This window comes from Nyctibius grandis, chromosome 23, assembly GCF_013368605.1.
Source record: "Nyctibius grandis isolate bNycGra1 chromosome 23, bNycGra1.pri, whole genome shotgun sequence".
Taxonomy (NCBI): domain Eukaryota; kingdom Metazoa; phylum Chordata; class Aves; order Nyctibiiformes; family Nyctibiidae; genus Nyctibius; species Nyctibius grandis.
The window spans coordinates 797,835-817,945 of NC_090680.1; the positions used below are offsets into that span (position 1 = coordinate 797,835).

The 20,111-nt window shown below is 40.1% G+C and overlaps 1 protein-coding gene across 1 annotated transcript in view; it reads left to right on the forward strand.

The window, feature by feature from the left end:
- POLQ (DNA polymerase theta) overlaps nucleotides 1–20,111 on the forward strand; it is a 51,717-nt gene that overhangs the window by 11,480 nt on the left and 20,126 nt on the right. The window contains exons 7-19 of the mRNA XM_068417459.1: nucleotides 1,603–1,747; nucleotides 1,845–1,991; nucleotides 3,078–3,290; nucleotides 6,510–6,652; nucleotides 8,105–8,309; nucleotides 9,206–9,348; nucleotides 11,692–11,885; nucleotides 12,200–12,324; nucleotides 13,799–14,042; nucleotides 14,849–15,982; nucleotides 16,079–18,006; nucleotides 19,043–19,186; nucleotides 19,807–20,003. Coding sequence (XP_068273560.1) covers nucleotides 1,603–1,747; nucleotides 1,845–1,991; nucleotides 3,078–3,290; nucleotides 6,510–6,652; nucleotides 8,105–8,309; nucleotides 9,206–9,348; nucleotides 11,692–11,885; nucleotides 12,200–12,324; nucleotides 13,799–14,042; nucleotides 14,849–15,982; nucleotides 16,079–18,006; nucleotides 19,043–19,186; nucleotides 19,807–20,003 — 4,962 coding nt within the window. The remainder of the gene's footprint in view (nucleotides 1–1,602; nucleotides 1,748–1,844; nucleotides 1,992–3,077; nucleotides 3,291–6,509; nucleotides 6,653–8,104; nucleotides 8,310–9,205; nucleotides 9,349–11,691; nucleotides 11,886–12,199; nucleotides 12,325–13,798; nucleotides 14,043–14,848; nucleotides 15,983–16,078; nucleotides 18,007–19,042; nucleotides 19,187–19,806; nucleotides 20,004–20,111) is intronic.

Sequence of the window (20,111 nt, forward strand, 5' to 3'; positions counted from 1 at the left end):
CCCTTACCCACCACCCTATCTTGTGTCCTGGAATCTAGTTCACTTTCATAAATTAAGGTAAGTATTTCCTGATTAGGCCAAGGAATTTGTATTAGTCATTGGGAGAATATTGCATTAAAATCTGGTATTGAACCTGCTTGTGTTAAACTGCTAAATGATCTAATTTGGTCAGTGATTAGAAGGCAGATGTCCATCCTGATTCTTCTGAATCATTTTTCAGTGTTTAGTCCTTTTGCACGCTGGAAAAGGATAAGAAAAGCTAAGGGTAATGTACTGTAATGATTTGAAGGAACAAAATGTGTAGAAATGGGAAATTTGCACTTCCTACTTGTAGGTTCCTTTTCCGTGGAGTCTTTGAAGGGTGAATTCTCTCCCCAGTCATTTCAACTGCTCTGTGTAATACTAGTGTGGTGGTTGGACAATATGGGCTGAATGCCAGCAATAGTTTGGAATACTTTGCACCCAGTTCTCCTTGTGCACAAATGTTCTGTTATCAGTTGCATGGTGGCACAGCAAAGAAAAAGGATCCTAGAAACAAAAGGAAATGTTTGTGACAAGAATATCTAGAAGCTTGCTTTTGTGTGGTCATATTGAGAAGGTGATGTTGTATCTCCTTTTCTGGGTATTTTTTGCAGTAGTTGCTTTGGATAGGCACTAAAGAAGTGAGAGACTAAGAACTAAACTAGGCTTATGACTCAACAGTTTAAGGGAGTTGGCTTATTTTATAAGACCAGGTGATCCTCTTGGGCTTGAAATCTATCACTGGACCTTCAGACTTCTGTGCCTCAAACTGGACCAGGAAAGGGAACTTGATAACCTCACCACTTCTATTAAATTTGACTGAATCCTTACTGAGCTTTTGATGTGTATATGCAGTTCCTGCCGCTGCTTCCCTGTTTTCGTTTGCATTTTAGTGTTTTTTGTTTCTCACTGTAACCTACTGTTTTTCTCTCTCCTTTGGCCTGCTTGCTGGAAGAGAATCTGGCTTAGCCAAGCAAAACAGATCAGTTGCAGGAACTCTCTTAGGATCTTAAAACCAAAAAGGCAAGCTGTATACAGTAGGGTTTTGCATGCCCATCTATATAAGTATCCATAAAAGCCTTCCACTGTGCTCTGAACACTTGCAGTCTGAGGTGAGCAGTGCTTGCTGGGGGCATCTTGTTGGGGATGCTCAGACTACTACATCTCATGCTTTTAGTTCAGATATCCTAGCTGATAAGTCTTAGTTACTGTAGAGGGATGTTGTCCCTGCGGGCTCTTCCTAGTTCTTCCCCCCTGCTGTTAGCCATGACATGGAGGTTGTAGGGTTTTTTTTTTGTGCACTGTGTGGCCTTCATTCAGAAACAGATTTATGAAAGCAAGATGTAAAACCTTAGATTTATTCATGGGTAGGCCTGGGGCTGTCCTCAGCAATGTAGTCATACTAGTGCTTGGGACTTCCTAAAGCGAGACAGAAACGAAGATAACAGTGCTCCATCTTCTTTGTTTGCTTCTCTTTCTGACTTGAATTCAGAGATTCCTACTGTGACACAGAAGAATGGACAGCATTTACAAACCCCATTCAGTGTGAGAGTGCATTGAAAATATTTTGTCTTGATTCAGGGAGATGAAGACCATGTTGTGAGCCTGTGTTATGAGACTGTTTGTGATGGCCACTCGGTCCTGCTCTTCTGTCCATCCAAGAACTGGTGTGAGAAGCTGGCAGACATCATTGCCAGGGAATTCTACAGTTTGCAACAGGCTGGGAGTAAGAGAAAAGTAGTTAATAGAAGACTGTAGTATGCACAGTGCCTTTAATGAAAATTAATTTTAGTAGAAACTATAAAAATATTTTCTTTCTCAAGGTTCTGCAAAAAACTCAGCCCTTGCCCCAGTTGTTGTGGACAGAGAAGGGATCGAAGAGGTTCTGGATCAGCTAAAGCGTTCTGTCTCGGGCCTGGACTCTGTGCTCCAACGTGCTTTGCCCTGGGGAGTGGCATTTCATCATGCAGGTATTCCTGAATATCTTGGTCTTGAATTCTGTAATGATCAAATCATGGGTTCTTTTTGCTGTAGTTACCAGCAATTTCTTAGTTGCTTTTTGAAGCCTTCTGTAGCTTATGAGTGAATTAAAATGCTTCGAGACTCTCACAGTTAGAGGTAAACTTGAAATTCTTTTACTGTGGCCAAAGACTTTAATTCACTAATTGTTATGAAAAATCTTCTCTCTGTTGTGTTGGATAACAGCAACTTTTTAAATACAACTTAAAATTTTTTTGTAAAATGCCTGAAAAATTAGCTGATTTGCAGCCCAAGCATTTTCAAGCTGTTCCTAAAGCTGCCAGAGTGTTTCAGAGTAATTTTCCTCAACTTAATACTGAAGTAGACGAGAGAAGTAGTATAACAATGAAAATAAAAAATAAAAGGAGCATGTGCTGTGAACACTTCTGGCTAAAGCTTTTATTTCTTAAGTAGGTAATAGTGTATGTCACCTGTTGATCCACTGAGAGACAGGACTGACTCTCTGGAAGAGAGAACAGTAGCTATGGCATTGAATATGTAGGGAGAATAATTCCAAATGCTTATAGAGTGTGGATTTCTTTCTCAAGAATAAAATTGGCCTGAAGCCCTCAAGGAAATGTAGAAAGATACATATTAGATCTGTAACCTAGAATGGAAATAATGAAGAAGGATTCCAGGGTCAGGACGGCAAATGACTAAATCCTAGTTCCCTATTGTGTTTGTTACATCCAGTTTTCTTCTTTTTCTTTTATTTATTTCTTTAATTATTTACTTGCAGTTCTTGTAGATAATGTAGTAAATAGTTGTTCATCTTGCTACAATGTGTACAAGCACCTTAGAAAAGCTAGTTCATAACTATTACTGTCAGTTGAATAATAAAAACTTAATGGTGGCATTTTGCTTCACTTATGGTTTGAAAGAAGTTAACTGGGGTAGTGTTGTGAGTCTGGTTCCTAACACTGAATGGCAAATGTTCGTTAAGTTTGTTTGTTCTTCCCCTTGCTTCACAGTAATATTAGTAGCTCTTAAATGCAGTCTCACCATTACTATGTTTGCTAAAAGTCATCTCTCCTCAGGTCTTACTTTTGATGAACGGGACATCATTGAAGGAGCCTTTCGCCAGGGCTTGATTAGGGTCCTAGCAGCAACCTCCACGCTCTCATCTGGAGTGAATTTGCCTGCACGCCGAGTAATTATACGAACTCCCATGTTTGGTGGCAAACTGCTGGACATCCTCACTTACAAGCAGATGGCTGGAAGGGCTGGCAGGAAAGGAGTAGACACAGAGGGTAAGCAGAGGCTTTATTAACATTCTTTAAGAACGTTGTTAACCTGATTAAATCCAGGGCAGTGCTTTGCAATTAGTGGCTAATCATGATTAATTCCTTTGGTATTCAGTATGATTAAGTTAATCATGACGAGTTTGTTTGGTATTAATGGAGTAAAAATTGTAATTCCCAGGGGATTCTTTTCACTGCATGAGACTTAGTTTGGTATTTACATGTCAGCTAATTCAGGAACGGGCTATTTTCTCCTTTGAATTCTTGTTAGCTTCTAAGGCTATATTGTTCATTTGCCTTCATTCTGTGATCCGTGGTCAGTTTACTAAAGCATTTAGAGAAAATGTACAGTAAACTTTCATTGGAGAGGCCTAAAATGTAAGAAATACATTTAAAGTCTACAACCAGAATTTGACAAACTACTTCTGCTGTCTGAAGTTCTGATTTGGATTTATTAAACTTCCACTAAACTTAACCATAACTTTTATGGATCTTGAAAGTAGTAAAGAGACAGAGAGACAGGGAAATATGAACAGTAGTTCATAGATAATATGGTATCTTCATGCATACAGCGGCACTGATTGATGTTCAACAAAATAATCCTGCCTGTTATTTTAATTTGCAATGGAAATTTAACTTCATGGATAATATTTGGAAATAATATATTATACAAGTATAAGCACAGTAGAAAATAAGAAGTTCAACAGAAGCAGGAAGTGGGATTTGCCCTATTGATGGTGTCTTTGGTGCTTGCTGAGCCCTGGGTAAGCAGACTGTTTTTACATTTAACTTTCTATTTTTGCTGGAGTAGCATAGCAACAGAGCATTTTGCGACCTGTATCTCTGTGAGCTTTCCCTATGTGTTAAAGAAAAGGGCAGCTGCATGCTGTATTTTTAATTTTTTCAGACTTTGTCATTTGAGTGTAGCTGGCAGGTGTAAAATTACATTATTTGTTGAAGTTTCTTTTTTTCCCCCTTCAAGTTACAATAATTGGTACCCTTTTTTGACAGTTCTGATGGGACTGTGTTTTGCACAGTAAGCAGCTGATTTTATGCTGATCAGCTTCATGAATGTATCATTTTTTTCCACTCTGCAGAGTCTTTTGGATGAGAACATAAAGCTACGTTACCAGCTGTTACTCTTTTCACAGAGTAGGGAGACTGGAGGACAGCAACTTCAGCTGGAAAAAATGCCTTATGAGGATACGAAATTCAGCTGACAGACAAGATAAATGCTGTTGGGTTGATTTCTTCCTCCTCTCCCAACATTGTAGTGTTGGATTGTCTCAGGTTTTGATTTTTTTATTTATTTTTTTTTCTGATTTGATGGAAATTTAAAAACATCATTTTAGAAAATGAAATTGGATTATTTTTGCATTCATTAAAGCTGTCATGTTCCCAAGGTGAAATAGGTAAAGCTGTTCAGTATCGCTGAACAAAACCTAGAAGTATAATAGGGCCTTTTTTGCTTCTAATGGAGTTTTATGCCTAAATAGCCAGAATCTTCTGGCGTTTGTCTAGTCTGATGCCAGCCTAGACTTCCCCTCTCATCTGAAATGTTCAATAAGGGATTTTAGAACATCTTTTTTTTCCGCTGCTAACTAGGTTGCAATTATTGGCTTTAAGTTCTCAGTGGCATCTCGGGAAAGGGTTTGCCCCAAGTCTTGAATGACTGTCAGATGATGCAGAGCCAAGTGGATACCCATCTTCTGTTAGATTTATCACACTGAAGAGTCAAAGTTTTCAGAGGAAATTGTCAGTCACATCAGAACCCAAGTACGAAATGAGTGAACGTTCTTTATTTCTAAAATCAAGTAAGCTTTGCTTTCACAAAACAATGCTTACAGGCAGTTTATCTTCTGTGCTCTCAGCTCTGGCAAAAGTATTTGGTCAACAGATGTCAAAAGTTTCACCTGGCAGGATAAAGAAAATCCCAGAGACACATCCTCTCAGCATGTCTTTCATCCTGTAATTCATTTATGTAATCATGTTTAAGCTGTATTCGGTTACTCACCTACACTGCATTTGTGGTATTTATTCTGTTCATTAAATTTAAGTGCTGTTGTGTTTTCATCACCTCTGGATTTGCTAATTAGTGTAGCATTACCATGGCTGCGGGTTTTATCATAAACTAACTTTCCCAGGATCTAAGATACCCACTAACAAAATTACCCTGGTGTCTAGACTACATGCACTTAAATCTTAACAAGTTATCATAAAACCTATCATGATATTTACTGTACAACTCAGCCAAATCTAATGCTCTCTTTTTAGTCAAAGGCAAGCGTGTTCTACCCATAATTCATTTATCCTGTGCCAGTTGGCAAAGCTTCTAACTGGCTAGGTCTCCCAGGGACCTAGTTTCTCTGTAATGGCTTTGCTGAAAAAAAATCTTGATGTGACCACTGTATTTTCCATGGGTAGTCTGTACTATTACCTCATTAAAGGAATTGGCCCATTATTTTTATTTTTGTTTCATGGCTCTGGGACCTTTTTTGTCTCCCACAGAATTTCAGTAGTTAGGGATTAATTTAACAATATCTGATTGATAGAGAATTTTAAGGTAAGGTATATTTAGATGTACTTTCAGTGGAAACCATTCGAGATACTTAAGATTTTGTGTGTGCGTATATATGCATATATGAAAGTTCAGAGAATGCATAGTTATATAGATTAATAACTTTGAATTTCTGAATTACTTTGGTATCTGTGTTACTTCATTTCGGGAGTGGAAGCTGGTTGACTTAACACAAACTGTCAAAGTGCTGTGCAGCTTTTATGTTTTCTTGCTTTTGAGAATCTTTTCGGTTTAATAATGTAGTGCAGAAGAAAAACTGATGCACTGTATATTATGGTTCCAGTCAATTCCAGAACAAGAAGCGAGAGTGGTTCAGCAGCAGAGCAGATGCACAGAGAGGCTGTGGAAGCTCCCTAGCTGATTTGGCAAGACTGTGACCAGCCTAATGTAACTTTGAAGTTTGTTCTGCTTTTAGCTCTTAAGTGTTATGCATCTGTGGAGTTCTTACATAGCAATGGATATACACTGTTTAAGGTTGCAAAGGTTTTTCTCCCTTTTTTTTTTTAATTCATTTTTTTAAAAAATACCGACAATTTTCCATTCCAATATGTCCTTGATGAACTGTATGTAGCTACTACAGTGCTAAGATGCAATACTAAGATCATTAATGTTGTTTGTTTGTTTGTTGGTGTTTTTTTCTTTTCCTATAGGTGAGAGCATTTTAGTTTGCAAGCCCTCAGAAAGATCGAAAGGATCTGCTCTACTTCAGGGGTCTCTCAAGCCTGTTTGCAGTTGTTTGCTTCGAAGAGAAGGGGAAGGTGTTGCTTCTAGCATGAAGAGAGCAATACTTGAGGTACAGGACACGTGGAGGGGGATTAGAACTGTGCTTGCACTCCTGTAATTGTAGGGTTGTTTCTTTTGTGACACCATCAAATGTTTTCCCTGCACTTTCTTTTTCTTTGGTTTCCTCCCTTGTCAACCCAAGCAGCTTCAGAAGAAAATTACTTGGGTCTGCCAGCTTGCTTCAGTATTCAGCCTTTTGTTTCAGTACGTTTCAGTCTCTGCTTGCTGCAGATTAGGACGTGAGCACACTCAAACAAGGGTTACTAAGCTTTGTTTTGCATTTAGATATACTCAAACTGCAGGCAGAAATAAGCGTAATTCTTCAACTTCATGTGCGACCTCACAGTCTTAACTGAGAGATGCTTGTAAATTACTGATACCAGGGGCTTTGTAGACTGAATTGGGCCATAGTGACATTTGTAGAACCTTGTAGGGTCCCTTATTTCCCCCCTCAACTTATCTACCTCTTTTGCACAGGAACGATTGAAATTTTGTAAATACATTTTCGGTGAACAAACAGGTGTGGTACCCAATTCAGTTCCTCTAGCCTGCCCTCCTCTGTAGGATTCCTACAGGAATAAAAAGGACCTAAAGGGTGTTATTCCACATAGGTGAGCTTATCTCCTTTTCCAAAGTTGTTTTTGGGCTTGAACTGAGCTTAGACTCTTTAAATACAGTTTGTTTGCTGTACTACTCCTACTGTCTTGTGAAAGCTGCTGTGGTACTTAGAACTTGGTTGTGATGCCATAGATTTTGAATTTTTAGCAGATTAATGGAATTTCTAAATGCATTTTTGTGCATAAGAGCTGTCTAAAAGATGGGGGTTCCTTTCTGGTGGTATTGCTTTATAACCTGAAAAAAATCCATTGAAAACATGAAAGAAAGTTTTTAGTTAAACACCTTGCGATTTCAAGGAAGATACATGCATGGAGATGACTCACAAGGAAAAAGCAGTTATGTGAAAAACAAAACAAAAACAAAATCCAAGGGGAAAGAAATCATTCTCAATCAGGAAAACAAGGATGGGGTACAGCATTCACATTTATTAAGAGAAAACTTCAGTGTGCTGAAGAGCCCTAGAAGAACTCCTCCGTCCTGGTTTGCTTTTTGTCAAAATTGCAGGTTGTGTTCTAACCTTTTAAAAGTATTTCACAATGTAGGCTAAGCAAAATGCCTAGGGCTAGTCTCAAATCTAAATTGCTACTATGTGTACGTCTGCTGTCAAAATAAGATTTTATAATTCATTCTTTCCCATAGCTTCGTTCTCTTACTTCTACCTAAGTTGTCTAACTTCTTGCCAAGAGGAGTTCTTAAAGGTTGGCAGTTGCTTTGCCTCGTGTTCCCCTCTCATACTTGTTCTTTAAAACTTCGATATGTGATGGATCAAACTCTGTGATTCTCTGATCTGATCTTCCATCCTCCTGCTTCTCTGGCAATATGAACAAGTAGTTTTCTTCAACAGATCATAGTGGGGGGAGTGGCCAACACTCCAGATGATGTGCAGACCTACGCTTCTTGCACTCTTCTTGCATCCAGCTTGAAAGAAGGCGAGTGGGAAAATGAGAAAGCACAAGACAAAGCGCAGACTGGACCTATCGAGGCTTGTGTGGCGTGGTTGCTGGAAAATGAATTCATTCAGGTTCTGGACTCCAGCAGCGATGTGAAAGGTAACACTGGTGTTCTTCCCAGTGACTGCGGTTGGAAGTTTTGAATCAGTAAATCTTCTGCAGCTGGGTAGATGTTCAATGTCAGTTTATAATGAGGACTTCTGTGCATTTTTGGTTTTATTTTAAGGAATCGTGTATCAAGAATTTTTTAGCTTTCTGGAGAGTATCTTTATACCTGCTTTAACATTTTTTGCACGCACATGTTCTTCGGAGGCCAGCCTCTGCATATTACCTCTAAGACTGATGTATCCTAGTCTACAAATGCTGAAAATATCTTTAAACAAGGCATACTTTTACTAGAGGATTTGTGCATATTAACTGTAGGCTATGATTTTTGTCTTTCTGAAGAAGAACCAGTACATTCTAAGAGAGTGCAAGTCTCTTCTAGAACTGCTTGGTGTACATGGTTGCATTTTTTCCTTATTTTTGCTGTTGTCTTAAAGTGGCTAAGGATGAGACTCTTACAGTAATCGTAAGAATCCCCATCACAGGTTAATTTGTATCTCTTTTTTTTAAGAAAGATGATAGGAGATATTTGGTGTTCCTAAGAAAGAAATACTCAAAATGATAACTCCTAGGCAGGATGGCAGGTGGGATTCCAGTGTTTTTTGTTCAAATAGCTATCGCAACTGTTAAGCCTGAGTAGTTAGAGGGATCCAACTTTGTGATCTGGCCTCTGAAAAAGGCTAGTTTAGACTTAGGCAAGTCTAACCCTTTTATTGTTTCCATTTTCCTGTCTTCAGAATGGAGAAATAGGCTATTTCTTCTTGAAAAAGCAGTTGGGAAAAGATAGTAGAACTGATGTCTGTAAAATACACTGCAACATGAGAATGAGATATAAACCTGCACTTAAATGTTTCTCTGTGTGGTTTGTTTTTTTTTTTTTTTTTAAACAGCAAAGGTTTATCGTCCAACACATCTTGGCTCAGCTACTCTTTCCTCTTCTCTTTCACCAACTGAAGCCATGGAAATCTTTGCTGACCTGCAGCGAGCTATGAAAAGCTTTGTTCTGGAGAATGATCTGCATATTGTCTATTTGGTAGGTTCATCATTCCGTGTTTTGTGTTTTGAACTGCCAAAACTAAGGAAAGGAAAGAAAGCACAATGCAGAGTTCTTGAGGGCTCCATGAATGTAGGTTTTTTTTTTTTGTGCTTTGCTTATCCTTCATGAACAAAACTTTCTAAATTGAACGTTCTTCAGAAGAAGTCTGTTCCCATAGTGTCTATTGCGTAGGCAGGTGCTGCATGTCCATCTAAGCCCATTGTTGTCACTCCTGACTTCGAAAGATTTCAGAACTTTGTAAGTTTTGTGTGTAGGATAATGGTAATTTTTCTGAGACAGTTGAAGTTGATGTAACAAATTGGTTTTGTTGTGTGTCTGGGATCAGCAGACTGCATCTCAGATTAGAGGCTCAGAAAACTTTTGGGGTTTTAGCATCTATTTTGCCTACAAAAAGCCTCAGAGAACTACACTGCTTTCTTCCTATGGGTGGGCCTTTCTTTGGTTCAGTAACGGTGAAATCTCTCTCTGATATAATTTACTTACCTGGTGATGTTGCCAGGGCTAAAGGAAGGATCATGATAAATCTTTTGAGGGGAAAGTGTCCCAACATTTGCCAAGATTTATGTGCACGTACACTTAAAAAGCTAAGCAATGCTATTTAAGACCTTTGGAGAGGAAGCCGTGAACTTGTGAAGATTAGTGAGGAAACAAGATGGAGCTGCAGTGAACATCTTAGGATTCATGGCTGCCAGAGGCCCATCATGCAGTCATCATCTGAAATTTGACAGTCGTCTTTAGCCTCCTTAAGTATAAAGTGTATTCTCTTTACCAGGCTGATAAATCAAAGGCAAAATCTGGGCATCTTGCCTGGAAAAAAAGTTCACTCCAAGGAGAATATGCTTGTGGTTACAGGAGTTGTTGAGTTAGGGGACAGAGAGAAGCAAGAGATTGAGGGTGCCTGTCTGTGCTTGCTGTGTTCATTAACCTAGTTATTGCCTGATACTGACAGGGTTTTTTTTGGATCTACTAGTACCATATCTCTGTTTTAGAAGACCACGTTATATTTTGTTCTGTTTGTGCTACACAAAGTGAACTCTCTTGTGTCATGCACCAGTGAATTTTTTCCATTTGCATCTCGAAACAGAAAAAAGAAGACGAATTTTGTTTGTGTTCTGGGGTAGAGACAGTGATGGCAATATCTTTTTTTACCCTGTACTTTTTAATTGCAGCGGCTTGTCTAATGTTATTTTATATCAAATACACTGCTTAACAAAACGTTCTTGAGATTCTTTTCCATTAAGCTAGCCTAAAACACTTTCTTGCAACTCTGTTCATTTTCAGGGCCGAAGGTTTGTTTAGTTTTGGTGGCTTTTTTTTTTTTTTTTAAAAAGAATTGTTCTCCATGTGTTCCTTATGGACTACAGGGAAATTGTCTGCTATGATGCTTTTTAGTTCTCTTAGGCTTGAATCTTTTACTTGTACAAATATGAGACTGAATTCTAAGATCTTGTATTTTAGGAAAGTTGGTTAAAACAAATAAGTATTTGCTAGGCTAGGGAAAGTTTTCTTTAAAGAAAAAAAAAAACAACACAACAAAAACCCCCCCCAAAACAACAAAAGACAATCCCACACCTTAACTCTTGTTCTTCTCAGCAGATGAAGGGCCATGGCTGATTTACAACTACATAGGCACCTGGTGTTCTGTGTTATGTTAAACGCTCCCCAACAACCCTTAGTTATTTCAAAATAATTAATCTTGCAGTATATTGATACAGATATGAAGACATTTTGTCTCCTCGTACTGAAACTGACTGTGTGCTGACTGAATGATAACAGAATTGGTTTTCTGTCTAAAAGTGTGTGAATGCTCTGAATGGCTTTTTTGTTAGTGCTAATAAAAGCTGAGATTTCTTGTACTCCAGGTAAATGGAAGCTTCAGCGAGTTCTGGCAAAATCTATGTTCCCTCCTGCTTTATCAGATGCTGTGGCAGTGGTCAGCGTGGTTGCTGCTGGTTTTCAGAGGTTGATAGATGTCTGTCAGTTTTGTTAAAAAAAATAAAGTTTTGTTTTGTTAAAGGAGAATAAAGACACAGCTTAAAAATCTTCTACTGGCTTGGATTTAGGGAGAAATCTGACAAAGATTCCAAATTGTTTAATCATTAGAGTACCTGTATGAGTCAGATCTCATCAGTACAAATATTTAAAAAACTAAGTTAGAAGAGCTTTTACTTTCTTCAGGGTACATGGTTATGACTCAGTGCCTCTGAGTAGTGTGTAGGATGCTCTAACCACATTCTCTAGGCTGCATTTTTGTTTACCTAGAGCTTTGTTCTGTTTGTTTCTCTGAAACAGTTTTTTGCATTGTCTCATTTTCTTTAGGTCACCCCAGTGTATGAGGAGTGGACCACAATTGATTGGTACCAGTTTTTCTGCTTATGGGAGAAGCTACCTGCCTCAATGAAACGTGTGGCTGAGCTGGTGGGGATTGAAGAAGGCTTTTTGGCTCGCTCTGTAAGGGGCAAAATCATAGCTAAAACAGAGAAACAGCACAGACAAATGGCCATCCACAAAAGGTAGCCACAAATGAGTGTGAATGTTCAAAGACTAGAGGTTATAACATGTGGAGTGGACAGGCTCTGTGTCTGTTTTCAGGAACTGGCTCTCTTGCTGAGTGAGCTGATAGCTCAGAGGACCTGGACCTGGCCTGCTCTGGGCTGAGAACACTTCCAGCACAAGATGTTTGTGCTGATGTTTTTGGAAGCCATCTTCTGTTTCTTTGGTGTGCTATTCTATAGTACCGTTCTGTCCTGTGCTATCACAGTGCATTTTGCCTTGTACACTAATGTGCCCTGGATGATGATTTTTAATTCCATGTGTACTTCTACAGGTTTTTCACCAGTCTTGCCCTTCTGGATTTAATCAGTGAGGTTCCCTTAAAGGATATGACCAAGAAATATGGCTGTAGTCGTGGCCAGCTTCAGTCCTTGCAGCAATCTGCTGCCACCTATGCAGGTGAGTTGTCTGGGCAAAATACCCCAGGAGTCTTAGGCTGGTCTGTTTTCTTCCAGATAGTGGGGATAAGACAGCCACAGTGTGGTACTAACAACAGTCAGTCTTCTAAAACCACTTCCAGCTTTATGGGTTAATCTGTGGTTGCCCCTGGTTTGAGATGGAACCACAGAGTGTGCTGTGGGAAGGGGGCCAGCTGAGTGGAATCAAGCAGTGCTGTAGCATGCTGAGGTCTGTGGAAATCATCTGTGTACAGTGCAGGAATGTAGTTTGTTCAATACTAAGTACGGAAATTAAGTGCAAGTCCACTCTGAAGCTTTGCACTTTCAGGAAAGAGTACCTTTCAGCATGGGTAAATTTGGGGTCTTTAACACTTAGCATGGCTTTCTCCTTGTTGCAAAGTTAATTGGCCTGAAAGTATAAGTTTATAGTTTTCAAAACAGAGTGAGTAGTTTCTGGGTCATTTATCATCAGATAACAGGAGGTCAGATAACTATCACCTTTAACTTAACTTCCTTAAGAGGGCTGTGTAGGAGTAGAAGTCACCATGTGACTGAGATTGTTTTTTTTTTTCTTTTCTATTGCTAAGTCCTCCATTACTCCATAATGTCTTCAATTTTTAAGACAGTTTTAGCTCAACTTGTGAAATCCTACGTGTGGGTTGCAGCATGAGTCAAAGCCCCAAAATGAAAAGGTCACGCCAACTGATGCAGGGTAGTTTAAATTAACTCTGGTAGTATAAATAACTTTCTGTTGTAGCAGTTTCATAATTCTCTATTCCCAGTGTTAATAATTCTCACAAAAGTAATTTGGGAAGTAAAATGAACTGTTGACATCACATACAGTTAAGAGATACAATAAAAGTTGTATTCTAGAATCACTGTAAAAATAGTGAGGGATGCCATGTCTTTCAGTTATTTTCATATTCTGTAGATGCAATCTGTGAGTAAGAAACTGTCTTTTCCCTTCTCTTTTCCTCCTTCTATGCACTGGGGACTGCAGTTGTAACCTTTCTTGGTAGGCTTTGCTACCTTCTATTATGCTCTCAGTAACTGAAGTTCTGCAGGCCAAGTTCTGCTCTTATGGACATCAGTGCTGGCTTTCCTCAAAGATCTGTGGCTTCTCTTATTGCCTCTCATCACTGCTTTTTCTGTCGTCTTTTCTTTGGTGTGTTTGGTTCATAGGAATCCTGTTACAGGGTATGCATGTGCTTCACACTTTCAAGATTAGTGTCTTTGAAAAAGCAGTGTCGTTCAGAATTTCTACCTCCCTGATAAACTAGTTAATTCTAGATTAATTGGAGTTCTGCGAGACCAGCTCCTAGTCCTAGTTTTAATAAACATGGATTAGTTTCTGTAAGTAATGGGAAGGTGAGAAATGTAAAGTGAATGCCTGTTCAGATGAGGGGGGAAAGATGAATCTAGCTTAGTAGGACTGGAGCTGGAGTTAAGATGTTGATGTAACTTCTGTGTTCCAGGTATGGTAACGGTTTTCTGTAATCGACTGGGCTGGCACAACATGGAGCTGTTGCTTTCTCAGTTCCAGAGCCGCCTCACTTTTGGGGTTCATAGGGAGCTTTGTGACCTGGTACGAGTGTCTCTGCTGAATGCACATCGTGCTAGGACACTTTACAATGCTGGCTTTGTCACAGTGGCTGATCTTGCTAAAGCCAGTCCTGATGATGTGGCAACTGCTCTGAAGAATTCAGTACCATTCAAAAGGTGAGAAATCAGTAAATCCAGAAGTCAAGTAAAGGAGTTTGTTTGTAAGGTGAAGGATTACAGGATGAAACCTGTGATTAAATATGGCAACCTTTTGGGACTTGGTGCCAAACGTTAGTTAGAAATCCCTTGTAGGTCTCTGTGACTGATCGCAGTCATTCTGTGATTATTTTGAAATTAACAGTAGCATCTTTTATTTGCAGCATAAGTTTGTGAGACCTAAATTTTCTTCTTATTCCACTTTTCAATGCACTGTTTAGTCCTGAGTGAATTGTTAATGCTTTCTGGAGACATTTTGCTGCCTCTGAAAGGCAGCTCCACCATATGATCTAATGAGTTGATGATTTATTACTGTATAACATTTGAGATTCTCTTGTGATTTTCATGTTAGTGCAATGACAAGCTTCCTTGATCAAGTACCTGTTGGGCTGTGCCATGACACCTGTCTGGTTCATGTTCCTGAAGTTTCCTTTCTTTGGAAACAGTGCATGGAGGGGGATTGATTCAGACCTGGATTTTGCCCTAGTAGGGAGCTGGGACTCATCTGGGGTGCATGTTTGGACATGGAAACCTGGGAATGCTTCTGGGGTATGCAGCCAGTAAAGTCTTTCATCGCCATCAATTCACATATAGAAAAGTGAAATAGTTATTTCCTATTAAGTGCATTGTATTTTGGATATAGTGCTTCTATGAAGCTAGGAAGCTGTGAGGCTAATTCAAATGGGAGTGGAGCAGAATAGTGCCTGCGTCTTGTGTTGTTTATTTTCTGCATGAATGTTTACACCTGTCTGTTACCTTTCCCATAGCGTTCGTAGGGCTGTGGATGAAGATGAAGAATCAGCAGAGGAGCGTCGGACTGTGTGCAGCATCTGGATGGCTGGAATGAAGGGCTTAACCGAAAGAGAAGCAGCTTCCCTCATTGTGGAGGAAGCCAGGGGACTTCTCCAGCAGGACTTGGCACTGATGGGAGTGCAGTGGAACCCAGAGTCTTTTCTCGAGTCTGATACGTCCTCTATGATCAGCAGTGAGTCAGAACTGGAAGACAGACTACACAGATCAAATGGAGAGCAGTCCTCTGAGTCTTCTAGGGTGTTAAACAAAAAAGGGTGCAGAGTTCAACACTGTAATGGCCTTGGTTCTCAGACTGGAAACTTATCAAATATTAAAAAGGGATATAAAAGGCGACTAAGCAGTAGTACAGAAAACTCTAGATTTGAGAGTGAAGTCCCAGGCAGGAGACAGACTCAAGCAGAGGAAGGCAATGATGATATTGTGCAAAGTGCTAGAAAACGGCCAAATATGTGCAGAGGTCATGAAAACGTAGAAGGAATTTCTCTGGTCAAAACCAAGATGGATTCCAGGAGAACAATTCCAGAACTCCCTACTGAACAAGGAAAAACACCAACATCGAGAACAAAGTCTTCAGCCTCTAGATTGATAAAAAGTACGGACATGCATTTAAATCGGACTAAGAGCAAAAATACTGCCTCAAAACTGCAGAGCTCCCTTTTTGAAAATTCAAATATGCTTAGCATAGACATACAAAAGCTGCCTGCTTTACCCCCCACCATCTCTAAAGATAATTTTTTTTCAGAACAAAATAATAAGGAATTTATGGAAACAGGGTCTGTAACTCATAAGGTCTCAAAATCTGGACAGATGGGGGAAAGTAATCTTGGGAGAAAAGATAAAATGGAAGGATTATTTACAGAGCCTACCACCACTAATGAAGGCATGCCTAAGGGGAGAGCGTGTTTTCAGGCACCTGTTACATTGCAGGGTACACCACACATCAATGTGGAGACACATAATACAGTAGAAAGTCTAGTGATACCTGCTAGTGCTAGAAGAGAGAGAAATGAAAATACTGACGATAAGCAAAATAAAGTTAATAAAATGCAAACAGATGTGGGGTGTGCTGAAGTGATGATTGGTAAGCAGCAGGTGGCTTTAGATGCAGATCACGGTAATGTAACTGCTAGCTGCTCTGAAAACGGACATGTCCGTAGTGGCAGCACGATACGGAAGCCTGTGTGTTTTTGTCCCGGTGAGGATAAATCCTGCCATATTCAGATTCAGAATGGTGGCAAAAATGAGAGTGAAGAGCCCAAAGGAACATTGGTACAAGCTGGAGCACTGCAGAAAGCCAACAGTCATCCTAAGGATTTTCTGAAAGACTCTCTAGTAAAATCCAGAGGTGTTTGCAATGCAGGTGATGATCAGAATGGTCCATACTCTGATCTGTTTTCTGACTCTAGACACTTTGAAGACAGCTTCCAGTTGGATACTCAAACTGAGATGATAATAAAACAGGAGGGAGCAGCTGAAATCACAGGACAGCAGGGAATACTAGGTTCAGAGCTGGCAGTGATACCACAGCAGGAGATCTCCAAGAAACTAAGCACTTCACGGACCGAGAATGCTACTGATGAAAGGCTGGCTGCAACAGCTAGGAAACTGGGCTTATCGAGTCTTATCACAACAAATAACGTTACAAAAAACACAGCTCATCACGGCAGTAATAAAATTTTGGAGTCTGGAGGCCTTAATTTACAGCCCATAACGAAGGAAATAGAATCTGCACCTTGCCTTAAAGAAAGCGATTTCTCAGTGACTGACTCCCAGCTACACAGTTTTCTACAAGATTACCAGACCCAAAATTCAGTGAAAGGGGAGACTGTGTCTAAAGACCTTAATCAAGCAACCTCCCCTTTTGATAGGGAGCACATTGTACAAGTGGAATGCCACCCTGTTCCTGAAACAAGCCTGAACATGAGTGACAGCTTGCTGTTTGATGATAGCTTCAGTAACGTCGGTGACCTTTCAGCTGTTCACATCATGGAAGCTGACAGAAAGGAACCTGTGGAGAAGCAAGGAGCTTTGCTTCCTCCAGAAGGTCTTTTGCGGAACTTAAGGCCTGTTCAGAATAAGTTTGATGTCAGTGGCAATCAGAAGGAGCATGAGGACCCTGCGCAGTGTAACAATGTGTCTCTAGCATTCTCTGATCTAGTAGCTGAAGTTTTAGATCATGCAAACTCCCCATCTTTTCTGCAAGATCTTCCTTCTACATTTCATGGTCAGTCAGGATTAAGAAACCCAGTGATTTGTAACAATGATCTCAGACCAAAGGATTTAGTAGGAGATCAAGGTGAAAAGCTCCAGAGAAGCCAGCAAGCTTTAGACAAGAAAACCTGTCCAGTGGTGTGGGCTGACCACTCGTTTGAACTAAGCCCAGGATTGCAGGATGTGTTAGACAAATGGCCTAGTCCCTCAGGCATTGGAGCAGTTTCAGTAAGCTCCTGTTTGAAAGAAAAGTTAGTTGTTCCTATTACTAATCAAGAGCCAGATCCAGTTTTTGAGTCTGACCATTGTCAGCCAGAGCCTTTGCCCACTTGCCAGGATTTAAAAAGCTATTTCAAGGTTGAAGAAAACAAAATGAAGGACTTGAATCTTCAGAAAACAGACTGTATAACGCTTCCACACAAGGGAAGCAACAGAATATCCTGTCCTCCACCAGATAGTAATAACGTGTTTATTCCTTCAACACCTCCCAAAGAGCTTTTTCCAAAGAGTTCTCCTTCTCTCCCTGTGAAATCTGCAAGGAAAAGGCAAGTTGCCTGCATGAATGAAGGGCAGCTGATTCAGCCAGAGCAGAATAGCGAGGGCAATGCAGAGCAGCAGGTAAAAACGCTCCAGGTCAGTCTTGGGATTGAGACTGATGAGATAAAAGATGATTCTACTATAGACCAAGGCTTTTCACTGCAGTTATCTCAGGATGTTTTTCCCCTTGTTCCTTTAAGCGCTGAATGTTTCACTATTATTGATGTAGCAAGTGACAAAGCACTTTTCCAGACTTTTGTTGCAGAATGGAAGGAGAAAAGCAGATTCTCCATCTCGGTGGCATGCGAAAGAACAAAACGTCTTTTGTCTCCCAAATCAACGATTGGGGGCAAATTCAAAAAAGGTCAGTTCCGTGTTCCAGTGCATTATTTTGTGAACAGCAGGATGGCATCTTCAGCTTAAAGCAGGAGTGGAGAAGGAAAGGGTTTGCAAAAAAGAGAAAAATTCCTCATATTAATTGAATATTATCAGTCTCAGCAAAGGAAAGGAGCTGAGTATTAATAGAGGATGGAGAATTCGTGTCAAGCATTTCAGTGGTAGGTCTTTGGTGATAGTAATGCAGTGTTAGCAGCTTGTTTGTATTTGAGAGCATCTAAATATTCTTAACATTTCATTGTGTATCTAATTTTGAAACAGATCTGTGTTGTGCAGTCCCCTTATCATGTATCTTTCCCTGTTATAAACAATTTTTAGTATACCATAGAATCATAGAATGGTTTGGCTTGGAAGGGACCTTAAAGATCATCTAGTTCCAACCCCCCTGCCACAGGCAGGGACACCTTTTCACTAGACCGGGTTGCTCAAAGCCTCATCCAACCTGGCCTTAAACACTGCCAGGGAGGGGGCAGCCACAGCTTCTCTGGGCAACCTGTTCCAGTGTCTCACCACCCTCACAGTAAAGAATTTCTTCCTAATATCTAATCTAAATCCACCCTCTTTCAGTTTAAAACCATTACCCCTCATCCTATCACTCCATGCCCTTGTAAAAAGTCCCTCTCCAGCTTTCCTGTAGCCCCTTCAGGTACTGGAAGGCTGCTATGAGGTCTCCCCGGAGCCTTCTCTTCTCCAGGCTGAACCACCCCAACTCTCTCAGCCTCTCTTCATAGGAGAGGGGCTCCAGCCCTCTCATCATCTTCATGGCCCTCCTCTGGACTTACTCCAACAGATTGTTTCTGTCAAGAGAAAATGTTGCTATTCTAAACATGTTGGTTTTTTTTTTCAAAAGAAACAGATTTTTCTCCCCATAGATAATAATGAAGGTATTTGTTCACTTTTAAGAAATTTAGTCTCAACCATATGTATTTACATTTTCAGGATCCAAACTCTTCTGTATTTACGGATGCCATTTTATAATTGTAACTTAAAGCTTATTCCTTTAGTAAGTTCTCCTCAGTGGATGCAAGTTAAAGGTGACGGATTTCCTGTCCAAGGCTGTGAAGACATCTTGGTAGTTGGACTGGCTGTATGTTGGGGTGGAAAAGATGCCTACTATATCTCTTTGCAGCAGATACAAGACCAGACTGGTAAGTGAGTGCACAGACTGTGCTGTGTTACATGACACTGCATTTCACAAATAGCTTCAGCAGATAGGTTCCTGGAAGTGTTTTGAGTGTCCCAAACCCAGCTCAGTTGTGTGATGGAGTAATTTAGCCATACTATTCAGCAGTCTTAGTGTCGAGCACCCTTGAACATGTTGCTGTGGATACATCTGTGCTGCTATATAATAAGGCCAGGTACCTGCTCAAGCAGTGGGCTGCTGAGCATGCATATGGCTAAAATGTTAGCTTACTCCCGTGTTCTCTTCAGCTTACTTGCTTTTCTCTTTCAACCTCTTCCAATTTTTGCTCTCCAGAACAAATCTGACATCAGAATGCTGAACATAACCCAGGCTGCGCTATGTGGGCTTGTGACTAGGGTTTGATTCCTGGCTATCCTTTGTTTAGTAGTACAGACACAGCATATTGCTTTTGGGAGCCTTGTCTGGTTTGATAAAATATGTTATATTGGTATAGATTTATTGTTATTCGTTCACAGTCCAACTGTAGTTTTTGTGCTTTAGGTGATTGCATTCAAGATTTTTCTCTTGCCTTTCTTATCATGCAGTGGGTAAAAAGATGATTTTTGCTTGTATTTCCTGCCTTAGAAATCAGTATGAGTTTGGCACCGCCACCTTTGGACAAAAACCTATCTGTAATGGACAGACTGTATCATCTGCAGTTGTACCTGCAGAAGCAGCCCAAGCAGGAGCGCTCAATTGTCATGTATAACTTCATTCAGCACTACAAGACTCTGGTGATGGCTTGTGGCATCTCCGTGGAAGGAAGTTTTGAGGACCCAAAGGTTTGCAGGATTAAGAAATTTAGCTTGGGTAAAACTACTTGTTTAAACACACTGGTGGAAAGACAGGAGTACCTTCTGTTTCTTTCCTTCTGTTATTTAGATTTGAAT